A 16010-nucleotide genomic window follows, 5' to 3' on the forward strand; every position below is an offset into this window, starting at 1 on the left:
AGTTGTTCCGGCCCCCTAGTAGATAGTCCGGACCCTACATGGAAATTTGAAAAAAAAAATAAAAAAAAATAGGTATCTGGATCCGCCACTGTACTACATAGTGCAAAATATGACATTTGTAACGAACACCTGTGATCAGTATACTATGCACTATGAACAGTGGCAGATCCAGAGACTTACTGTATCTGTTTTTCCCATGTGGGGAAAAATTCAGGAATTTAATGGTGAAAATACATGATTTTTAGGTTACCTGAACTTTGCTCAAGTGACCTATTCTGATCGCTTTCCGTCTGTCTTGCGTAAACTTTTTACATATTTTGAACTTCTTATCAGGAACCTAGTCCGAATAATTCTGACGTTTTATCGACTTTTTTCATATCTGTCGGGTCTGTCGTCAATTAACCATGTAGTCACCGGGATGCAACTTTTTCAAACTTAATGAGATATCGTCCTTGGTATATGAGGCTACAAAAATGTAAAATTGGGATTCCTGCCCAAACCCAAGGGAGGGGCCCCAGAGGGAAGATTAACTTATATTTCGGTACCCCCGGGCCATCCATTCTCCTTTTGGGAGGGGGTAAAATTTACTATAGTTTATATAGGGAAATAAAACTTTTGGGTATATTTTGTCAATTTTCTGTAGGAAATTATTCTTACTTGGTGAGAATTATCATTAGAGGAAGATGGTATCAATTTGTAAAACTGTGATTCCTGCCCCAACCCCAGGGGCCAGGGTGCACGTGGGCCACCAAAGGGAAAATTAACCAATATTTCAAAAATCTTCTCCATGGCAGTCACTCAGAGGTACTAGTCATGCAGTCAATTTCTATGTATGGATGGAAAGGTCATTAGGGGCTTCACTTAATTGTAAATTTCAATACTCCCACCCCAGGCTATCCGTTCTCAGTTGGGGAGGGGGTAAAATTTACTATAGTTTACATGTATATAGGGAAATAAAACTTTTGGGTATATTTTGTCAATTTTCAGCAGGAAATTATTCTTACTTGGTGAGAATCATCCTTGGAGGAAGATGGTATCAAATTGTAAAATTGGGATACCTGTCCCACGTGCCAGCTAGGGCGGGGCCCCAAAGGAAAAATTAACTAATTACAGCTCACCTGGCCCAAAGGGCCAAGCGAGCTGATGCCGTTGTGCAGCGCCGTCGTCCGTACGTCCATCAATCTGTCCGGCGTCAACTTTTTTGCACTTCTTTAAACAACTTCTTCTGAATAACGAGAAGGCATAAGGTGTTAATATTTGGCCAGTAACATGCTGGGATGAATAAGGGCTACCAAGTTTGTTAAAATGAATGACCTTTGCCCATTTTCAAGGTCATAGGGGTCAAATATGTTAAAATCTTTCACAGGGACATGCTGGGATGAAGGGCTACCAAGTTTGTTCAATTGAATGACCTTGACTTATATTCCAGGTCACGGGGGGTCCACTATGTTTAAAACATTAAAACAACTCCTGAATAACCAGAAGGCCTATACTATTTAGGTGTTAATATTTGGCCAGTAATTCATGCTAGGATGAAACACTTCAAAGTTTTTTGCAATGAATTACCTTCGGTCAAATATGTTGAATGACCAGAAGGCCCCGAGGATGATGATATCTGACCAGTAGCATGCTAGGATGAGGGGCTACTAAGTTTGTTCAAATGAATGACCTTGACCGGTAATCAAGGTAACAGGGATAGAATATATGTTCAAAATCTTTAAATGACTTCTTAATAACCAAAAGAACCAGGATGATGATATTTGGCCAGTAGCATGCTTGGATGAAGGGCTATCGAGTCATTTGAAAGACCTTGACAAACTTTCAAGGTCACATTTGGTCAAATATGTAAAAACCTTGAAATTACCTTATCTCATTAAACAGAAGGTCTAGGGTGGTGATATTTGACAAGTTGCATGCTGAGATGAAGGGCTATAAAGTTTGTTCAACGTAATGACTTTCAAGGTCACCGGGGTCAAACGTTTTAAAATCTTTTAACAGTTTCTTTTGAATGACTTCTAGTCATAAATACTGATATTTTGCCTGTAGCTTTTTTAGGTCACCTGAGACAAAGTCTCAAGTGACCTTTTGCGATCGCCTTTTGTCCGTCGTCGTCCTTCATCCGTCCGTAAACAATTTACATTTTCGACTTCTTCTCCAAAACCCCTGAACCAATTTCAATGAAATTTTGCAGGGACCTTTCATGGACAAAGGTCGACAAAAGAAATTGCTGGTTTAGTCCTAAGCCCCCAGGGGCCTGAGGGGCGGGGCCAAAAAGGGTCAAATTGACTAAAATTTCAAAAAACTTCTTCTCCAAAACCCCTGAACCAATTTCAATGAAATTCTGCAGGGACCTTCCATGGACAAAGGTCAACAAAAATAGTGGCCGGTTTAGTCCCAAGCCCCCAGGGGCCTGAGGGGCGTGCCAAAAAGGGTCGAATTGACTAAAATTTCAAAAATCTTCTTCTCAAGACCCAGATATGGTAGAATCAAATACTCTTCATAGATGGAAGGGTCTTAAGGTGCTTTACCGAAACTGTGAATTTCTTGACCCTGGGGTCTCACGTTTCCCCCTGGGAAGGGGGTAAACTTTACTATAGTTTATATAGGGAAATCACATTTTGGACCAACATTTGTTTAATTTCCATTGGAAGTAATTCAATTTGGGTTAGCATTATCAGTATTAGGTAGCAGTTTGATAGTATGCACCTATGAGCCCTGACTGACCCCCAGGGGCTGATGGGTGGGGCCAAAAAGGGTTGAATTGACTGAAATTTCAAAAATCTTCTTCTCAAGACCCAGATATGGTAGAATCAAATACTCTTCATAGATGGAAGGGTCTTAAGGTGCTTTACCGAAATTGTGAATTTCTTGACCCTGGGGTCTCACGTTTCCCCCTGGGGAGGGGGTAAACTTTACTATAGTTTATATAGGGAAATCACATTTTGGACCAACATTTGTTTAATTTCCATTGGAAGTAATTCAATTTGGGTTAGCATTATCAGTATTAGGTAGCAGTTTGATAATAAGCACCTATGAGCCCTGGCTGACCCCAGGGGCTGATGGGTGGGGCCATAAAAGGGTCGAATTTACTGAAATTTCAAAAATCTTCTTCTCAAGACCCAGATATGGTAGAATCAAATACTCTTCATAGATGGAAGGGTCTTAAGGTTTATGACCATAGGGTCCAACCTCTCTGTATAAATATATCAGGTGACCGTTAAGGCCCATGGGCCTCTTGTTTTAGATCACTTTTGTGGTTACAAGTATGAGATCAATACAAGGTGAGCGATGCAAGCCCATTTGGCCTCTTGTTCAAAAATCTTCTTCTCCAGATAGACAGGTAATTTCTCTGCTTGGATGGAAAGATCATTAGGGGCTTTATTTAAATTGTAAATTTCAATACCCCCGGGCCATTTGTTCTCTTTTTGGGAGGGGGTAAAGTTTTTTATAGTTTATATAGGGAAATAAAACTTTTGAGTATATTTTGTCTATTTTCAGCAGGAAATTATTCTTACTTGGTGAGAATCATCATTAGAGGAAGAGGGTATCAAATTGTAAAATTCGATTTCCCGCCCCAATCCCCAGGAGCCGGGGCAGGCCACCAAAGGGAAAATTAACAAATATTTCAAAAATCTTCTTCTTCATGAAGACACAGATGTAGTACGATCAAATTCTGTGCATGGATGAAAATTCCGTCAGGGGCTTTATCTATTTTTCAATTTTATTACCCCGGGCAATCTGTTCTACTTTGGGGAGGGGGTAGAGATGACTTTAAATTATATTTTTGGGTATATTTTGTCCATTTTCAGCAGGAAATTATTTAAACTTGGTTGAAATGATTATGATGCCAGATGGCAATTAGATGGTATGAGAAACTCAGATGCTGCCCCATCTCCAGGGGCTGGAGGGTTGGGGCCTGAATGGGGTAAATGGTTAAAAGTTCAAAAAGCTTCTTCATCAGACTCAGATGTGTTACTGTTCATGGATAGAAAGGTCCTTATACCTAAATTACCAATACCTAAATTGTAAATTTCAGTATCCCCCAGGTCATCTGCTTTCCCTTGGGAGAGGGTATATCTCTCAATAGCAAAATTATTTATTTGAGTAGTTTTTAGAGTTCTTATCCTTTGGTGACATGACAAGTATTGTATTTCACTTAGTTTACATGTTTTTTTTCCACACTTTGTACATGAAACAACGAAATTGAGCTACCAGTACCTATTTTATAACTCAGGTGACCGCTAAGGCCCTTGGGCCTTTTGTTAAAGAAATTTCACAGGATGGGGGGTTTCTTGAAGCCCAAAATAACCCTCTGGATCCGCCACTGTATGTATGCTATATACTGATGTGGGTCAAAGCACACCCAAACATACATTTATGTGTCAGTATAGCATATGCGTATAAGACATTTGTAACGACCCCTGTGCACTGAGCTTAAGTTTACTCCACAGGTACTAATTCAAAGCCTCGTTAGTCGCTTACAACCATAATATAAATATCATAGTATCTGTTATCACACCTTATGAACGTCCCCAAATATGGTTTCCATACAATCATTTTTGAAAGAATACATTGATTTGGAAATGTTCTAAACATATTTATCATCAATTTTGAGCAAAAACCTACAAATCAACATGGCCACCAGTGGCCATCTTGGATTCTGTTGAAAATATGATTGTTGACCCACGTCAGTAATGATTTTAGAATCTCTAAAGACTTGAATTCTGAGGAACATTTCTTCTGTTGGACTTTAAATAATATCTATGCCTACTTTTATTTTTTGTGTGTAAGTTCTACATGGGTGATCATGATTGAACATAGCAGAAATGAGGAATGACAACTTCAAAGTTATTATATATACTGAAAGATATAGTAACCTGATTTTCAATTTACTTTTTTGGAATTTTAAGTTTATTTTATTACAGGTAATGTCAGGATTTAGGTAAAGTTTTCTAAGAGACAGAATGGAGAAATTGCAGTAAACATACAAGTTATGAACAAACAAGATGGCGGAGGCTATTGAGAGGTTCTTTGGAGTCTATCTGTTGTACAATGTCAATCCAAAGTTCAAAGGAAGGACATACATTGGCTACACAGTCAACCCAAACCGCAGAATACAGCAGCATAACAAGGGCAAGCATGCTGGAGGAGCTAAGAGGACACATGGACGGGGGCCATGGTAAAATCTGGGTTTCTGATTGGTTGAAGGGCTCACACAACTAAATCATTTACTATGTGTTATTACTAAGCTTTTGAGCTAATAGCGTTCATATTTGAAGTTCAACTCTAGTGACAACTGTCTAGATTCACAGATACATACCTGACAACGGATTCAAAAGGCATTTTTTGGTGAGTTTGGTGGCATATAAGAGCGCTACAGGCATCTGCTTTTGACAACCAGAAGTTTACAAGCCAAACCGGTGAAATGGGACGGGAACACCCCCTGACATTTGACCCCATATCAATCTGCCATCACATTTTAAAATCTACTTAAATTATACATTCTTCTAAAGTTCAATATCTGTAGATTTCATTCATTGATGTAAAATATGTCATCAGTTACCTATCTAAATTGCTCAAAGGCACTGTCTTAACCCGGAACTAATTTTAGATGGGGCTTACAATCATAAGAAACACTTGCTGGTTTGCTGATTTAGTTGTGTGAGTCCTTGATATTAAATATAGTTTGTTCACAATATTGAGGATTGTAGTTTAATGGCAGCTATAGTGCTTCATTAATGTTTTGAAACTTTGATCTAAAACATATTTAATTAAATTAACATTCTTTTAAATTCTATCTAGGAAATTAAAGAAAAATAATTATGGATAAAGATCAAATCACAAAAAAGAAATTGTAACTACATGGTATTTAGATTTTTTTGGCGAGTTTGTTTGAGTACTATTGGTGCATGTTATTTTTGAGAATTAAATGTTCTTATAGTATCAATATGTGAAATCCAAAACAATATCTGATTGTTCAGATTTCTTAAAATTACTTTGAAATCTTGTGCGAGTGAAATTTTGTTGAAAATTACTGTTTGTGCATTTATGATTTAGTTAAAATTATGATACCCACATTCCTTTTATTTTCAGGGAAATGGTTTTAATTATTCATGGTTTCCCAAATGACATATCTGCACTTCGGGTAAGACCACTAATTTTCTATCTGTTTACAAACATAATGATATCAAAATTACGTAATAAAAGTGTTCAGATTTATAAATAACTCAAGGATTCACATATACACAGAATAACATGTTTATAGTAACATAATTTAATGGGTTGAGCTTCTGATATTTTCACACCAAATTAGGGCCAACATGTACCATATTTCACAGAGATAATTTTCGGTACTAAGTCATCGGAACCATCATTTTTTTTCGTTCAGTTTGAATGGGCGTGGCAGAATCCACAGAAATCACGTCGACTTCGACACCTGGCCGGAAAGAAGAAAAAAGAGACACCTTTCTTGTACCGCTTTCGTATCGTTTCGGAGATGCTTCGTCTTGGACCATGGAAACGTTTTGCATTGACAATACGATGGCTTAAACAAAACTATGTACAGGATTTTCCTCCAGATTGCCGACCTCCAATACACATACCAATAGTTTATGGTCCTGTCAAAATTAAAACATTGGCTAAGGACAATAAAAATAAGGGCAAGAAGGGTTCTAAGGGATCCAATGACAGCAGCCCTGAAAAACAGTCCAAGGACTCCGAAGAATCTGACATCGGCCAGTTGGTCCTTCCAAGTCATCAGAGGTGTTCAGCTTGTTATAAACGTTTACAGGTAAGTTTTGCTTTGTCCTTTTCTGTTTGTAAACAAGGTTAAATCATTTCCACATATACTTCCTACGGGACATCTTTCAGATATTATGTAATTATGACCAAAAAGAGGTTTGTCATTCTAAAATTTTGTGAAAATTAAAATAAAGATTATATTGATTTCAGTTAATTGGGTCCAATTTCAATTACCTGGTACAAATTATGGCTGACATATATACATTTTAACATTTTACATTGTATCCATTTGACTCAAGAAATAACTTCAATATGTTTGTTTACTATATACTATGCTAGAACGTTCAGGCAGAGTACATAGTAATTGGATTGATTTGTTGGGTTGGGGCAGGATTTCCTATTTGCTGTTGCCAACTTGCCATACTTGACAAGTGAATAATGGTGGCACTAAATTGCAACAGTTGGAACCTAATCTCTTCCTATATATCTTAATTAGTATTTGTATTCCTGATCATCACATACTTTGTAATGCCTCCCTTGGAACCAACTAATCTTTAGCAATATTTTAGATCTTTCGCCCACGTAAGGAAGGTAAACAGTTCTGTCCTCAGGCAAGGACATACCATAGTCCTTAACAATGGAAGTTATTACCTGCTTAACTTCGAACATGCAACAACTTGTTCACCCGTTGTCAATGTAATGTGATTGGGTGGAATGCTGTGCTGGGTGCCTTTGGCATGGTATTTCAGTGGGGCAGCACTTTAAAGTCAGCATCAAGTTCACACTATTGCAAGGAGTTGTGTACATATTGATCTTGCCAAATGAATGTGATTTTATTACAGCAATATGAGCAACCATTGTGACTGTATTCCATTCCTTGACAAAACATCCATCTACCATACCTATTATCATTCAATTGGGATGAGGAATACACTGCACCTTTATGATATGCACCTCCATAGACAGGTACCATATGTTGATTGACTTGTACCTAGAATCAAGGAATACTGCACCTCCATGACATTCAACTTCATAAAGAGTATCACATGCTCATTATTTTGTATCTAGCATGGAATTTAGGAACACTGCACCTTCATGATGTATACCTCCATAGACAGGTACCATATGTCCATTATCTTGTAACTTGAAATGAGGAACATACCCATTATCTTGTTACTAGAATTGAGGAGCATAGCACCTCTATGATGTATACCTCCATAGACAGGTACTATATGTCCATTATCTTGTAACTTGAATTGAGGAACATACCCATTGTCTTGTTACTAGAATTGAGGAACATAGTACCTCCATGATGTATACCTCCATAGACAGGTACCATATGTCCATTATCTTGTAACTTGAATTGAGGAACATACCCATTGTCTTGTTACTAGAATTGAGGAACATAGCACCTCTATGATGTATACCTCCATAGACAGGTACTATATGTCCATTATCTTGTAACTTGAATTAAGGAACATACCCATTGTCTTGTTACTATAATTGAGGAATATAGCACCTCCAGGATGTATACCTCCATAGACAGGTACCATGTGTCCATTATCTTGTAACTAGAATTGAGGAATACATGTACTTACATAACCTGCATATACATGTGCTGTATATATGCTGTAACGTCCTGTAGAATGTAGTTTTACCTATATTACATAACTTCTGTATACCAATTTACAATGCCCATTGCCTTGTAATATAACTAGGATGGAGGAATACATAGTACAGTATAAAAGACAACTTTTGAACTCTAACTCACAGTCCAAGGAAAAAGGGATGTGTGTACCTGCTTTTAAAATTTTTAAACACATGTAGGATGGAATGAACTTTTCATTGAAAATGGGTTTTCAATTTGACCCACCCAAGTTCTAAATCAAATTCAGTTGATTCCATAATAAATAAAACTAAGTGAACTTCATTGTGCTAGATTTGCATTTATTATGAAGCTACATAGATATATTTCTTTCACAATTATATAAATCACCAAATGGTTTATAATCCAAAATCGGTCACAGTGAAGTTAGCACCGGGTGCTAAATTGTAGAGAAGTTCAATGATGAGATAGATTTTTTTCAGACTTTGGGTATCCCCACACATTGACGTGTCATTGTCATCTATCCCTGCATAAACACACTGAAAACTTTCTTGCATCTGTCTGAAGAACAAAAAAAATATAACATGAAAGTAAAATCAAATAATGCGCATGCTCTATCATTATTTTAGCTCCCCTGGCACAAAGTGCCTGTTAAGCTTATGTTATGGAGTGTGGTCTGTGGTCCGTTAAATTTTCTTCTAAACTTCTAAACTGTCCTCAAATAAATGACCTCCAAATACTTTCAAGGCCACATTGGTCAAATATATAAATATCTTTAAACAACTTCTTCTGATTAACAAGGAAGCCATGGGTAATGATATTTGGCCAGAGGGTTCCTGGGATGTTGAGCTATGAACTTTCCTACAAGTTGAAGGTCACAGGGGGCAAATATGTTAAAACCTTTGAACAACTTCTTCTAAATAACTAAGACATATATGGTGATAATACTTAGCCAGAATGTATCTTGGATGTAAGCTTTCCTGAACTGAATGACCTTGACCTACATTCAAGGACACAGGCATCAAATATATAAAAACCTTTAAACAACTTCTTCTGAATAACAAGGAGGCCCAGAGCGATGCTACTTTGCCAGTAGTTACCTGGCATTGAGTGCTATAAAGTTTCCCAAAATAAATGACCTTGACCCTCTTCCAAGATCAAAGGGGTCAAGTATGTAAAAACCTTTAAATAACTTCTGCATTACCAGGAGGATCTGGGTGATAATATTTGACCAGTAGCATGATGCAATAGAGTAGTAAAAAGTTGAGTCTGGAACATTCTTCAGCCAATGTGACTCAATATATATGGAAATAATTGCAAAATCACTTTGAGGACATTTTTCCCATGATTGATCAAGAATCTAGGTGAGCGATACAGGCCCTCTGGGCCTCTTGTTTCAATAAAAAATAACATCATCGATGGTTATGCCTCAGAAGTTGTTGCTATGTAGATTTCAGCTTATTGGATTTTAGTAGTACTCCGGTAGTACTGGACGGGGCTAAAAATGTCCAATAGTTTAGAAATGGGGCAAAACAATCAAGAATCCTCTAGTTTTGCTCATTCTTGTTGAGCAAGAAGCATGATGGATGAAGGCTAGGGCTACCAGGTTTGTTCAAATGAATGACCTTGACCCACTTTGAAGGTCACTGGGGTCAAATGTGAAAAAAATTGAAACAATTTCTTAGTGACTAAAAGGTCAGGGTGATGATATTCAGCCAGTAGTATGCTATGTTGAAGGGTTACCAAGTTTGTTCAACTGAATGGTCTTGTTTGACTTTCAATGTCACAGAGGTCAAATGTGTTAAAACCTTTGAACAAGTTCTTTTAAATAACCAATATTCATAGGTCATGCTATTTAGTTTAAATACATTTGGCCATGACCCTCTTTTAAGGTTACAAGAGTGAAATTAATACCAGGTGAGCAATGCAGGCCCAATCAGCCTCTTGTTGAATTTTGAAATTGGTAGAAAAAATCTCTACAACACATTTTTTCCTCTAATTCAATAAATTCTTTCAAAAATATCAACTATGAAAAACTTCATTGTAAATGATGATTTTCTGCATATGTGTTTTAAAATATTACCTCTGGTGGATTCCTGGTCCTTCCTCCAAACCTGTAAATTTTCCTACTGAGAGAAAGGGACAAGTCAAGAGTATCTCGATCATCTTTATCATACAAGCACTTGTCCAGGACGGGATATTCACTGACTCAATATCTGATGTAACTGAAGGGAGAGAATACAATTAAGGCATATATACACCCAGGTTTATATTAAATGATAAAAAAGTTTTTCTTGTGGTTCCACTGGATTGGTTGTAGCGTTAACCTCAGCCGATCTAGAGCACAGCATAGCAGTTCATGAAAAATTAATACCCTGTTTTTTACTGACGCTTATATTATCCTTCGACCAACTCCTCAAGAAAATAGTAAAAATAAATAAATAATTTATTTAAGAAATATTCGTGCATATGATAGAGCAAAATAACTTAAATAATGATACCAAATTTAAATATACTCCAGCGTGACATCTATTTACTTCGAAAATTGTTTGTATTTAAATTTTCAATATGGTCAAATTTTACTGTACAATAACTTATATATATAACTACTGCCAGTGCCTGTGAAGAAGGTTAGTACACCAATTATAAATAGTGTTTAATGAAGATGTCTGATTCAGTGTATGACGGTCAGTGCTTGAAGGTGTTCCCCATAATGCGGTCTCATGTTCACTCTTCAATATGATAATTACTTGTGGTCAGTATATCAGTAATTTTAATGCTATAATTACCCTGTACTTGGTTTACTGTTCGTGAAATTAGTGTTGAACGTAAACATCAAAATAAAATGAAATAACGATATAAAAAGTATACATACAGTGAAGTGCAATTAAACAATATTACTAGATAATTACACTGGACCTTTATTAGGCAAAAATACATTGATTACCCAAAAACAATTCGACGTGCAAAAAAAGCCCTTTAAAGACATTTTGTGATCTTAAAAGTGTTCCTTTTCTGGTCAGTGACCTGCTCTTTTCAAATCCTAGCTGTAACACTGCTAATGATAGTCAGTGATACATAGATACATACAAATGTAGATCTATTCTGACAAAATTAGGCTGATAAATGCTGTTATGATAACTTACAGTCAGTAAAGAAGGCTGTTACAGCAACCTCCCCTGTACATGGTCAGTGATAAAAGCTGTAACGATAACTTACGGTCAGTAAAGAAGGCTGTTACAGCAACCTCCCCTGTACATGGTCAGTGATAAAAGCTTTTACGATAACTTACGGTCAGTAAAGAAGGCTGTTACAGCACCCTCCCCTGTACATAGTCCACTGTACACATCCATTATGTCTGACACCGTTTCAGTATTTAGACATGATGATATTGGTCTGTTCTCTTGTACCCAGGCTGTTACTTCTGTTGCTATGTCACTGTCAACAGATATTAATTTAAAACCACAGAACTGTTAAAAGTTGATGAGAGGTAGACAAAAGCATATTTCACTATTATTTTGAATTATTGTATGTAATGTGTTGGGAAATGTTTTTCATTATGTGCACTTTTATGGAAAATCACCCTTCAAATTCAAACCCAGATCTAACCTGCTTTCTACAATTTTGCGCTACAGTTGTGGGATCGCATACTCGTGTGAAATTTCAATGAAATCCTACAAGTCTTGTATAGTTTCAAAGATATTTAAAATGAGTCTTTGCCATAATGTGTTTCCCATCATATTTGAGTTGTAAATAATGGCTCAATTAAATAGAAGTATTGAAGTTATTTTTATCAATGTAATACACACCCATACAAGAATATATGAGGCCTCACCTTCCATAATTCTAGACTAGGGTCTTTAGCGATGACAACAAAAAGATAATCAAATATGTATACAGTGGTTGAGTTTGGAGGCCAAATATATCCCCTTTTACCTGCTGGGATCCGTATAAAATGATGTTTGTACAAATGTTTTAGCCCTTAGATTGACAGCCAGATTCCTTAGATTGACAGCGATATGTTTGAGTGTTTTTATTGACAATGTAAGTAAAGCTGTTTATCCGTTTCGTTAACATCAATTAAATAAAGCTAGAAATTATTTTTTCTCATCATGATTTAAATTTATTACTTGATTGAGTTTCTTCTTTATATGAGAGCTTTGATGTCTTTTCATTTAAATTTCATTAGTTATAAGAACAATTTTATGAAATAAATTTTCCAAAATTATCACCATTTTTGGAGCAGATGGTAGCACACAGTACCCAGAGAAATCCCACATTGTAAAGGGCAGATAACCCAATTACCTGTTGGCTATTTAACTTAACAACCAGCAGATACAGTTATTGGTAGTAATACCTGCAAACTTCTGCCGACTTGCTACGTAGCATTTCACCAGTTATTGGACTCTGCTCGAAAAGGCTATTGACAAAGTTGTCAATCAATGGATTAGTTTCCCTCTGTAACATTCTTTTGAAAAGTCCGTACGAGTTGCATATTGTCCTTTCAGTCTGTCGACGGAACATAAACTCTGACAATGTCTTGTAGCGGTGTCCAGAGGTCCCAGTGTACAGGCAGGTTACGACAAAAAACACTGAAATAATAGACAGATATATATATTTACATATATGCCCTTCCTATTTTCCATTAAATCTATGGAAAGTCAGTCTGTAGTTACTGGACAATAACTGTATAGTGTTTGAGACAACCATACTAAATTTAATAATTAATATAAAGAGAGGAAAACATCGGGACCGAGGGAAACATTCCAGTCATCTGCTGTATTGAATTTAAGCATATTTGTACCATACTTTATTGTTGACGATTTTTTAAACAATCCTAGTTCTGGCAATGAAAGGACGTAGCCACTAGGATTTAAATTCTCAAATGAAAGAAAAGCAAGTAATCTAACATCTGTTTGTTTCTTAAGAAATCATGGCGAGAGATTTGAATTGCAGATTAATTATTATGGCAAATTAATAGTCAAATAGAATGATATTGCATTACACAGCAACAACAGTGATGTTGTATGAGTGATGAAGGGACATGGAAAAAGAATTGTAAATAAAATATTTTGATGGTATTATATATGAGCAATTAATTCAAAATGACTGCATATTTTGTTAAGAAATTGCAATCTGTGTCATGATATATAGGAATGTACATGTGTGTATCAAGTTTGCACAAGGTTTCATGGTAGTACTGACTAGAAAATATATCTTGTAAGATGAATGCATTGTGACAAGATAATTTGTGATGCGGTATAGGAACCTAAACTGCCTCATCTTCGCTAGCCAAGTGTTCGCTTCGTATTGGAGTGTATACGAAGCGAGCACTTGGCAAGCGAAGATGAAACTGCCTAGACTTTGTCCTTCTAAAGGACTGACCCATGCCTAAAACCACATGGTGAAGGAGAGGAAGTATCGTGACAAGAAAATGTGTCATAAATATCTGTTAAATACACACATGTACATGTAGAAATTGAAAATGCATCATAAGATTTTTTTTTTGAGTAAGTAATTATGTGTAAGCAGTAGAAAATAGTTAAACTATAGGTAATCATGCAATGCAGATACAAGTACATACATAATTGTTACTTACCGAAATTCATTCCCATTTTCATATCTGTTTTAAACAAATTCCAATGTACAGTATACAACGTTGGTTAAATATTGAGGTGGTTGACTTTGAGTAGAGCATATATGTGAAACAGTATGACCTAGTATTTGTCTCCCGCACAGGAGCCTGATGTTAAAACAGATGGTTTGCTATGTAATTGTAACTCATTATGTGTATGAACACTATAGACACACTAGTACTCTCAACTGTCACTTTTGTATTCAGGGGGCCGCGGTGGCCAAGTGGTTAAGGCGTCTGACATTCTGCTACCACTAGCCCTCCACCACTGTGTCGCAGGTTCGAGGCATACGTGGGGCAGTCGCCGGTTTTCCTCCACCACAAAAACCTGGCACGTCTTTAAATTACCATAGCTGTTCATAGAACGAAAAACACAAACAAATATATAGTGGCTGTCTACTTTCCACTCTATGATACCCCGTTTGAAAGCACTTCACTTTTATTCCCAATCTTTCTTGTCACTCGCAAGTATACATAAATTCCATTCAGTAACAAACTACCTGGCAGATATTTTATATAACAAACCAGATAACACAACAGCTTCCCAGCTTAAAGGGTTCAACAGATGAATGCGACATTTTAGTAATAATTAGGTGTGTATGCATGCGGTATATACAATATAGTATACGACCCGGTCAGAGTTTTAGAATGTTATCTCCTGCTTCAGCCATATAGAGTGTCATTTTACAATGACACAAAACTAATTCATCTTGGACCTGGAAACAAAACAGACAGCATTTTTGAATTGACAATAGTCGACCCAAATTAAAAACTCAACATTACTTGTATTTAACAAAAACTTCTAGAGTTTCATAGATTTTAATGATGTTACACATATGCATATGTCCAAGGTTAGATAATTTAAGAAATTCTGTTTTACCACTAAAATTTTGCACGTTGAACAGCTGGTAACAGCGAGAAGTGAATATTTTTGACTAAACAAGATTGCTAACCCATTATAATAAATTTATTTGTAATTCCCCTCCTCCTTCAGTATTTCATACTTATGCAAGTGTACATGCATGACTTTGTACATAAAACACACATTTTACACTAGCGACTTCATGTTGATAATTAAATATGACATTATGATTATAATAGATGGCTAGTATGTTAGAGAATTATGTAAAATACAGGGTGATTATAGTAATTTACTAGTGATACTCTAACACTGCTAAACTATCTAGTCACTTGTTACTTATATAATTACCCCCAGTAGAGGAATGTTTCATTTACCTTAATAATTTGAATACTGATCTGTAATATTCTGCAGACCCAGGTTTGGCAATATTGGAAAAAGAGAACTTCTATTACATTGGTGTCTAAATATTTAGAGACAACCCTGCATGTTGGAGATTAAGAAACCAAAAACCCCACGTCATGATACGTAAGAGGCAAATAATTTGTGAACCACCTCTTGCCTAAATTGGGAGTTGCATTTGTGCCATATCATCTTCTTTGCAATTGGGGCACAACAGTGATCAATATGAATCTGCGTTACGGTACCATTTTTTTTTATTTCTTAACACTAGCTATCAAAATCAGTCTTAGATGGACATTATAAGAACAGATCTTACATCACTAAATGTTCCTGTGCATTGCCTGAAAGCATATATATTAATCACACTCACAAATAAATGATAGTGATTCAAAGTTTATTTTATCGCATGAAAAACATTATTACTTTGTATACCATTAGATTGGATGTGTTGATGATATTTCAAGGGGAAATGAGATAAAAAAAAAATGGCTGCCATGTCTGAAGACTTCTGATAAAGTTTCAGAACAATCATGGAGAGTAAATTAGGTCATAATTGATGTACAATATAAACTTTTGATTCTGTTGAAGTCATGGGAATTTTAGATATTTATGCAAATTAAAAACTGAGGAAATCAATATATACCAACATTTTTGTATGTAAGTATAAAACTGGTCCTGCTGTAGTTTAAATAATTATTAACGTGTGGTGTTTTGACGATTAGTTTTATATGATACAAAAGGTGAATACATCATGTTGTTCCTTGCTA

At 36.1% G+C, this 16010-nt stretch overlaps 2 protein-coding genes across 7 annotated transcripts in view; one reads left to right on the forward strand and one right to left on the reverse strand.

Annotated features, from left to right (window-relative positions):
• LOC110461325 (structure-specific endonuclease subunit slx1-like) overlaps positions 1-16010 on the forward strand; it is a 43224-nt gene that overhangs the window by 23171 nt on the left and 4043 nt on the right. For all 3 annotated transcript variants that reach the window (XM_021514754.1, XM_021514755.1, XM_021514753.1), the window contains exons 2-4: positions 4926-5179; positions 6094-6145; positions 6389-6790. In XM_021514754.1, the coding sequence (XP_021370429.1) occupies positions 5007-5179; positions 6094-6145; positions 6389-6790 (627 nt within the window). In that variant the 5' untranslated portion in view covers positions 4926-5006. The remainder of the gene's footprint in view (positions 1-4925; positions 5180-6093; positions 6146-6388; positions 6791-16010) is intronic.
• On the reverse strand, positions 8668-14184 carry LOC110461327. 4 transcript variants are annotated; one of them, XM_021514758.1, is made up of 5 exons: positions 13947-14184; positions 12705-12939; positions 11640-11785; positions 10431-10473; positions 8668-8908 (listed from the first exon to the last, which is right to left on the reverse strand). In XM_021514758.1, exons 1-5 carry the CDS (start codon positions 13966-13968, stop codon positions 8746-8748), a joined length of 609 nt encoding a protein of 202 aa, XP_021370433.1. In that variant the 5' UTR covers positions 13969-14184; the 3' UTR covers positions 8668-8745. The 4 variants fall into 4 exon arrangements, with proteins under 4 accessions (XP_021370433.1, XP_021370432.1, XP_021370435.1 ...); XM_021514757.1 differs by having other exon boundaries at positions 10431-10476; XM_021514760.1 differs by having other exon boundaries at positions 8668-8904; positions 10431-10572.

This window comes from Mizuhopecten yessoensis, unplaced genomic scaffold, assembly GCF_002113885.1.
Source record: "Mizuhopecten yessoensis strain PY_sf001 unplaced genomic scaffold, ASM211388v2 scaffold10603, whole genome shotgun sequence".
NCBI classification, from domain to species: Eukaryota; Metazoa; Mollusca; class Bivalvia; order Pectinida; family Pectinidae; genus Mizuhopecten; species Mizuhopecten yessoensis.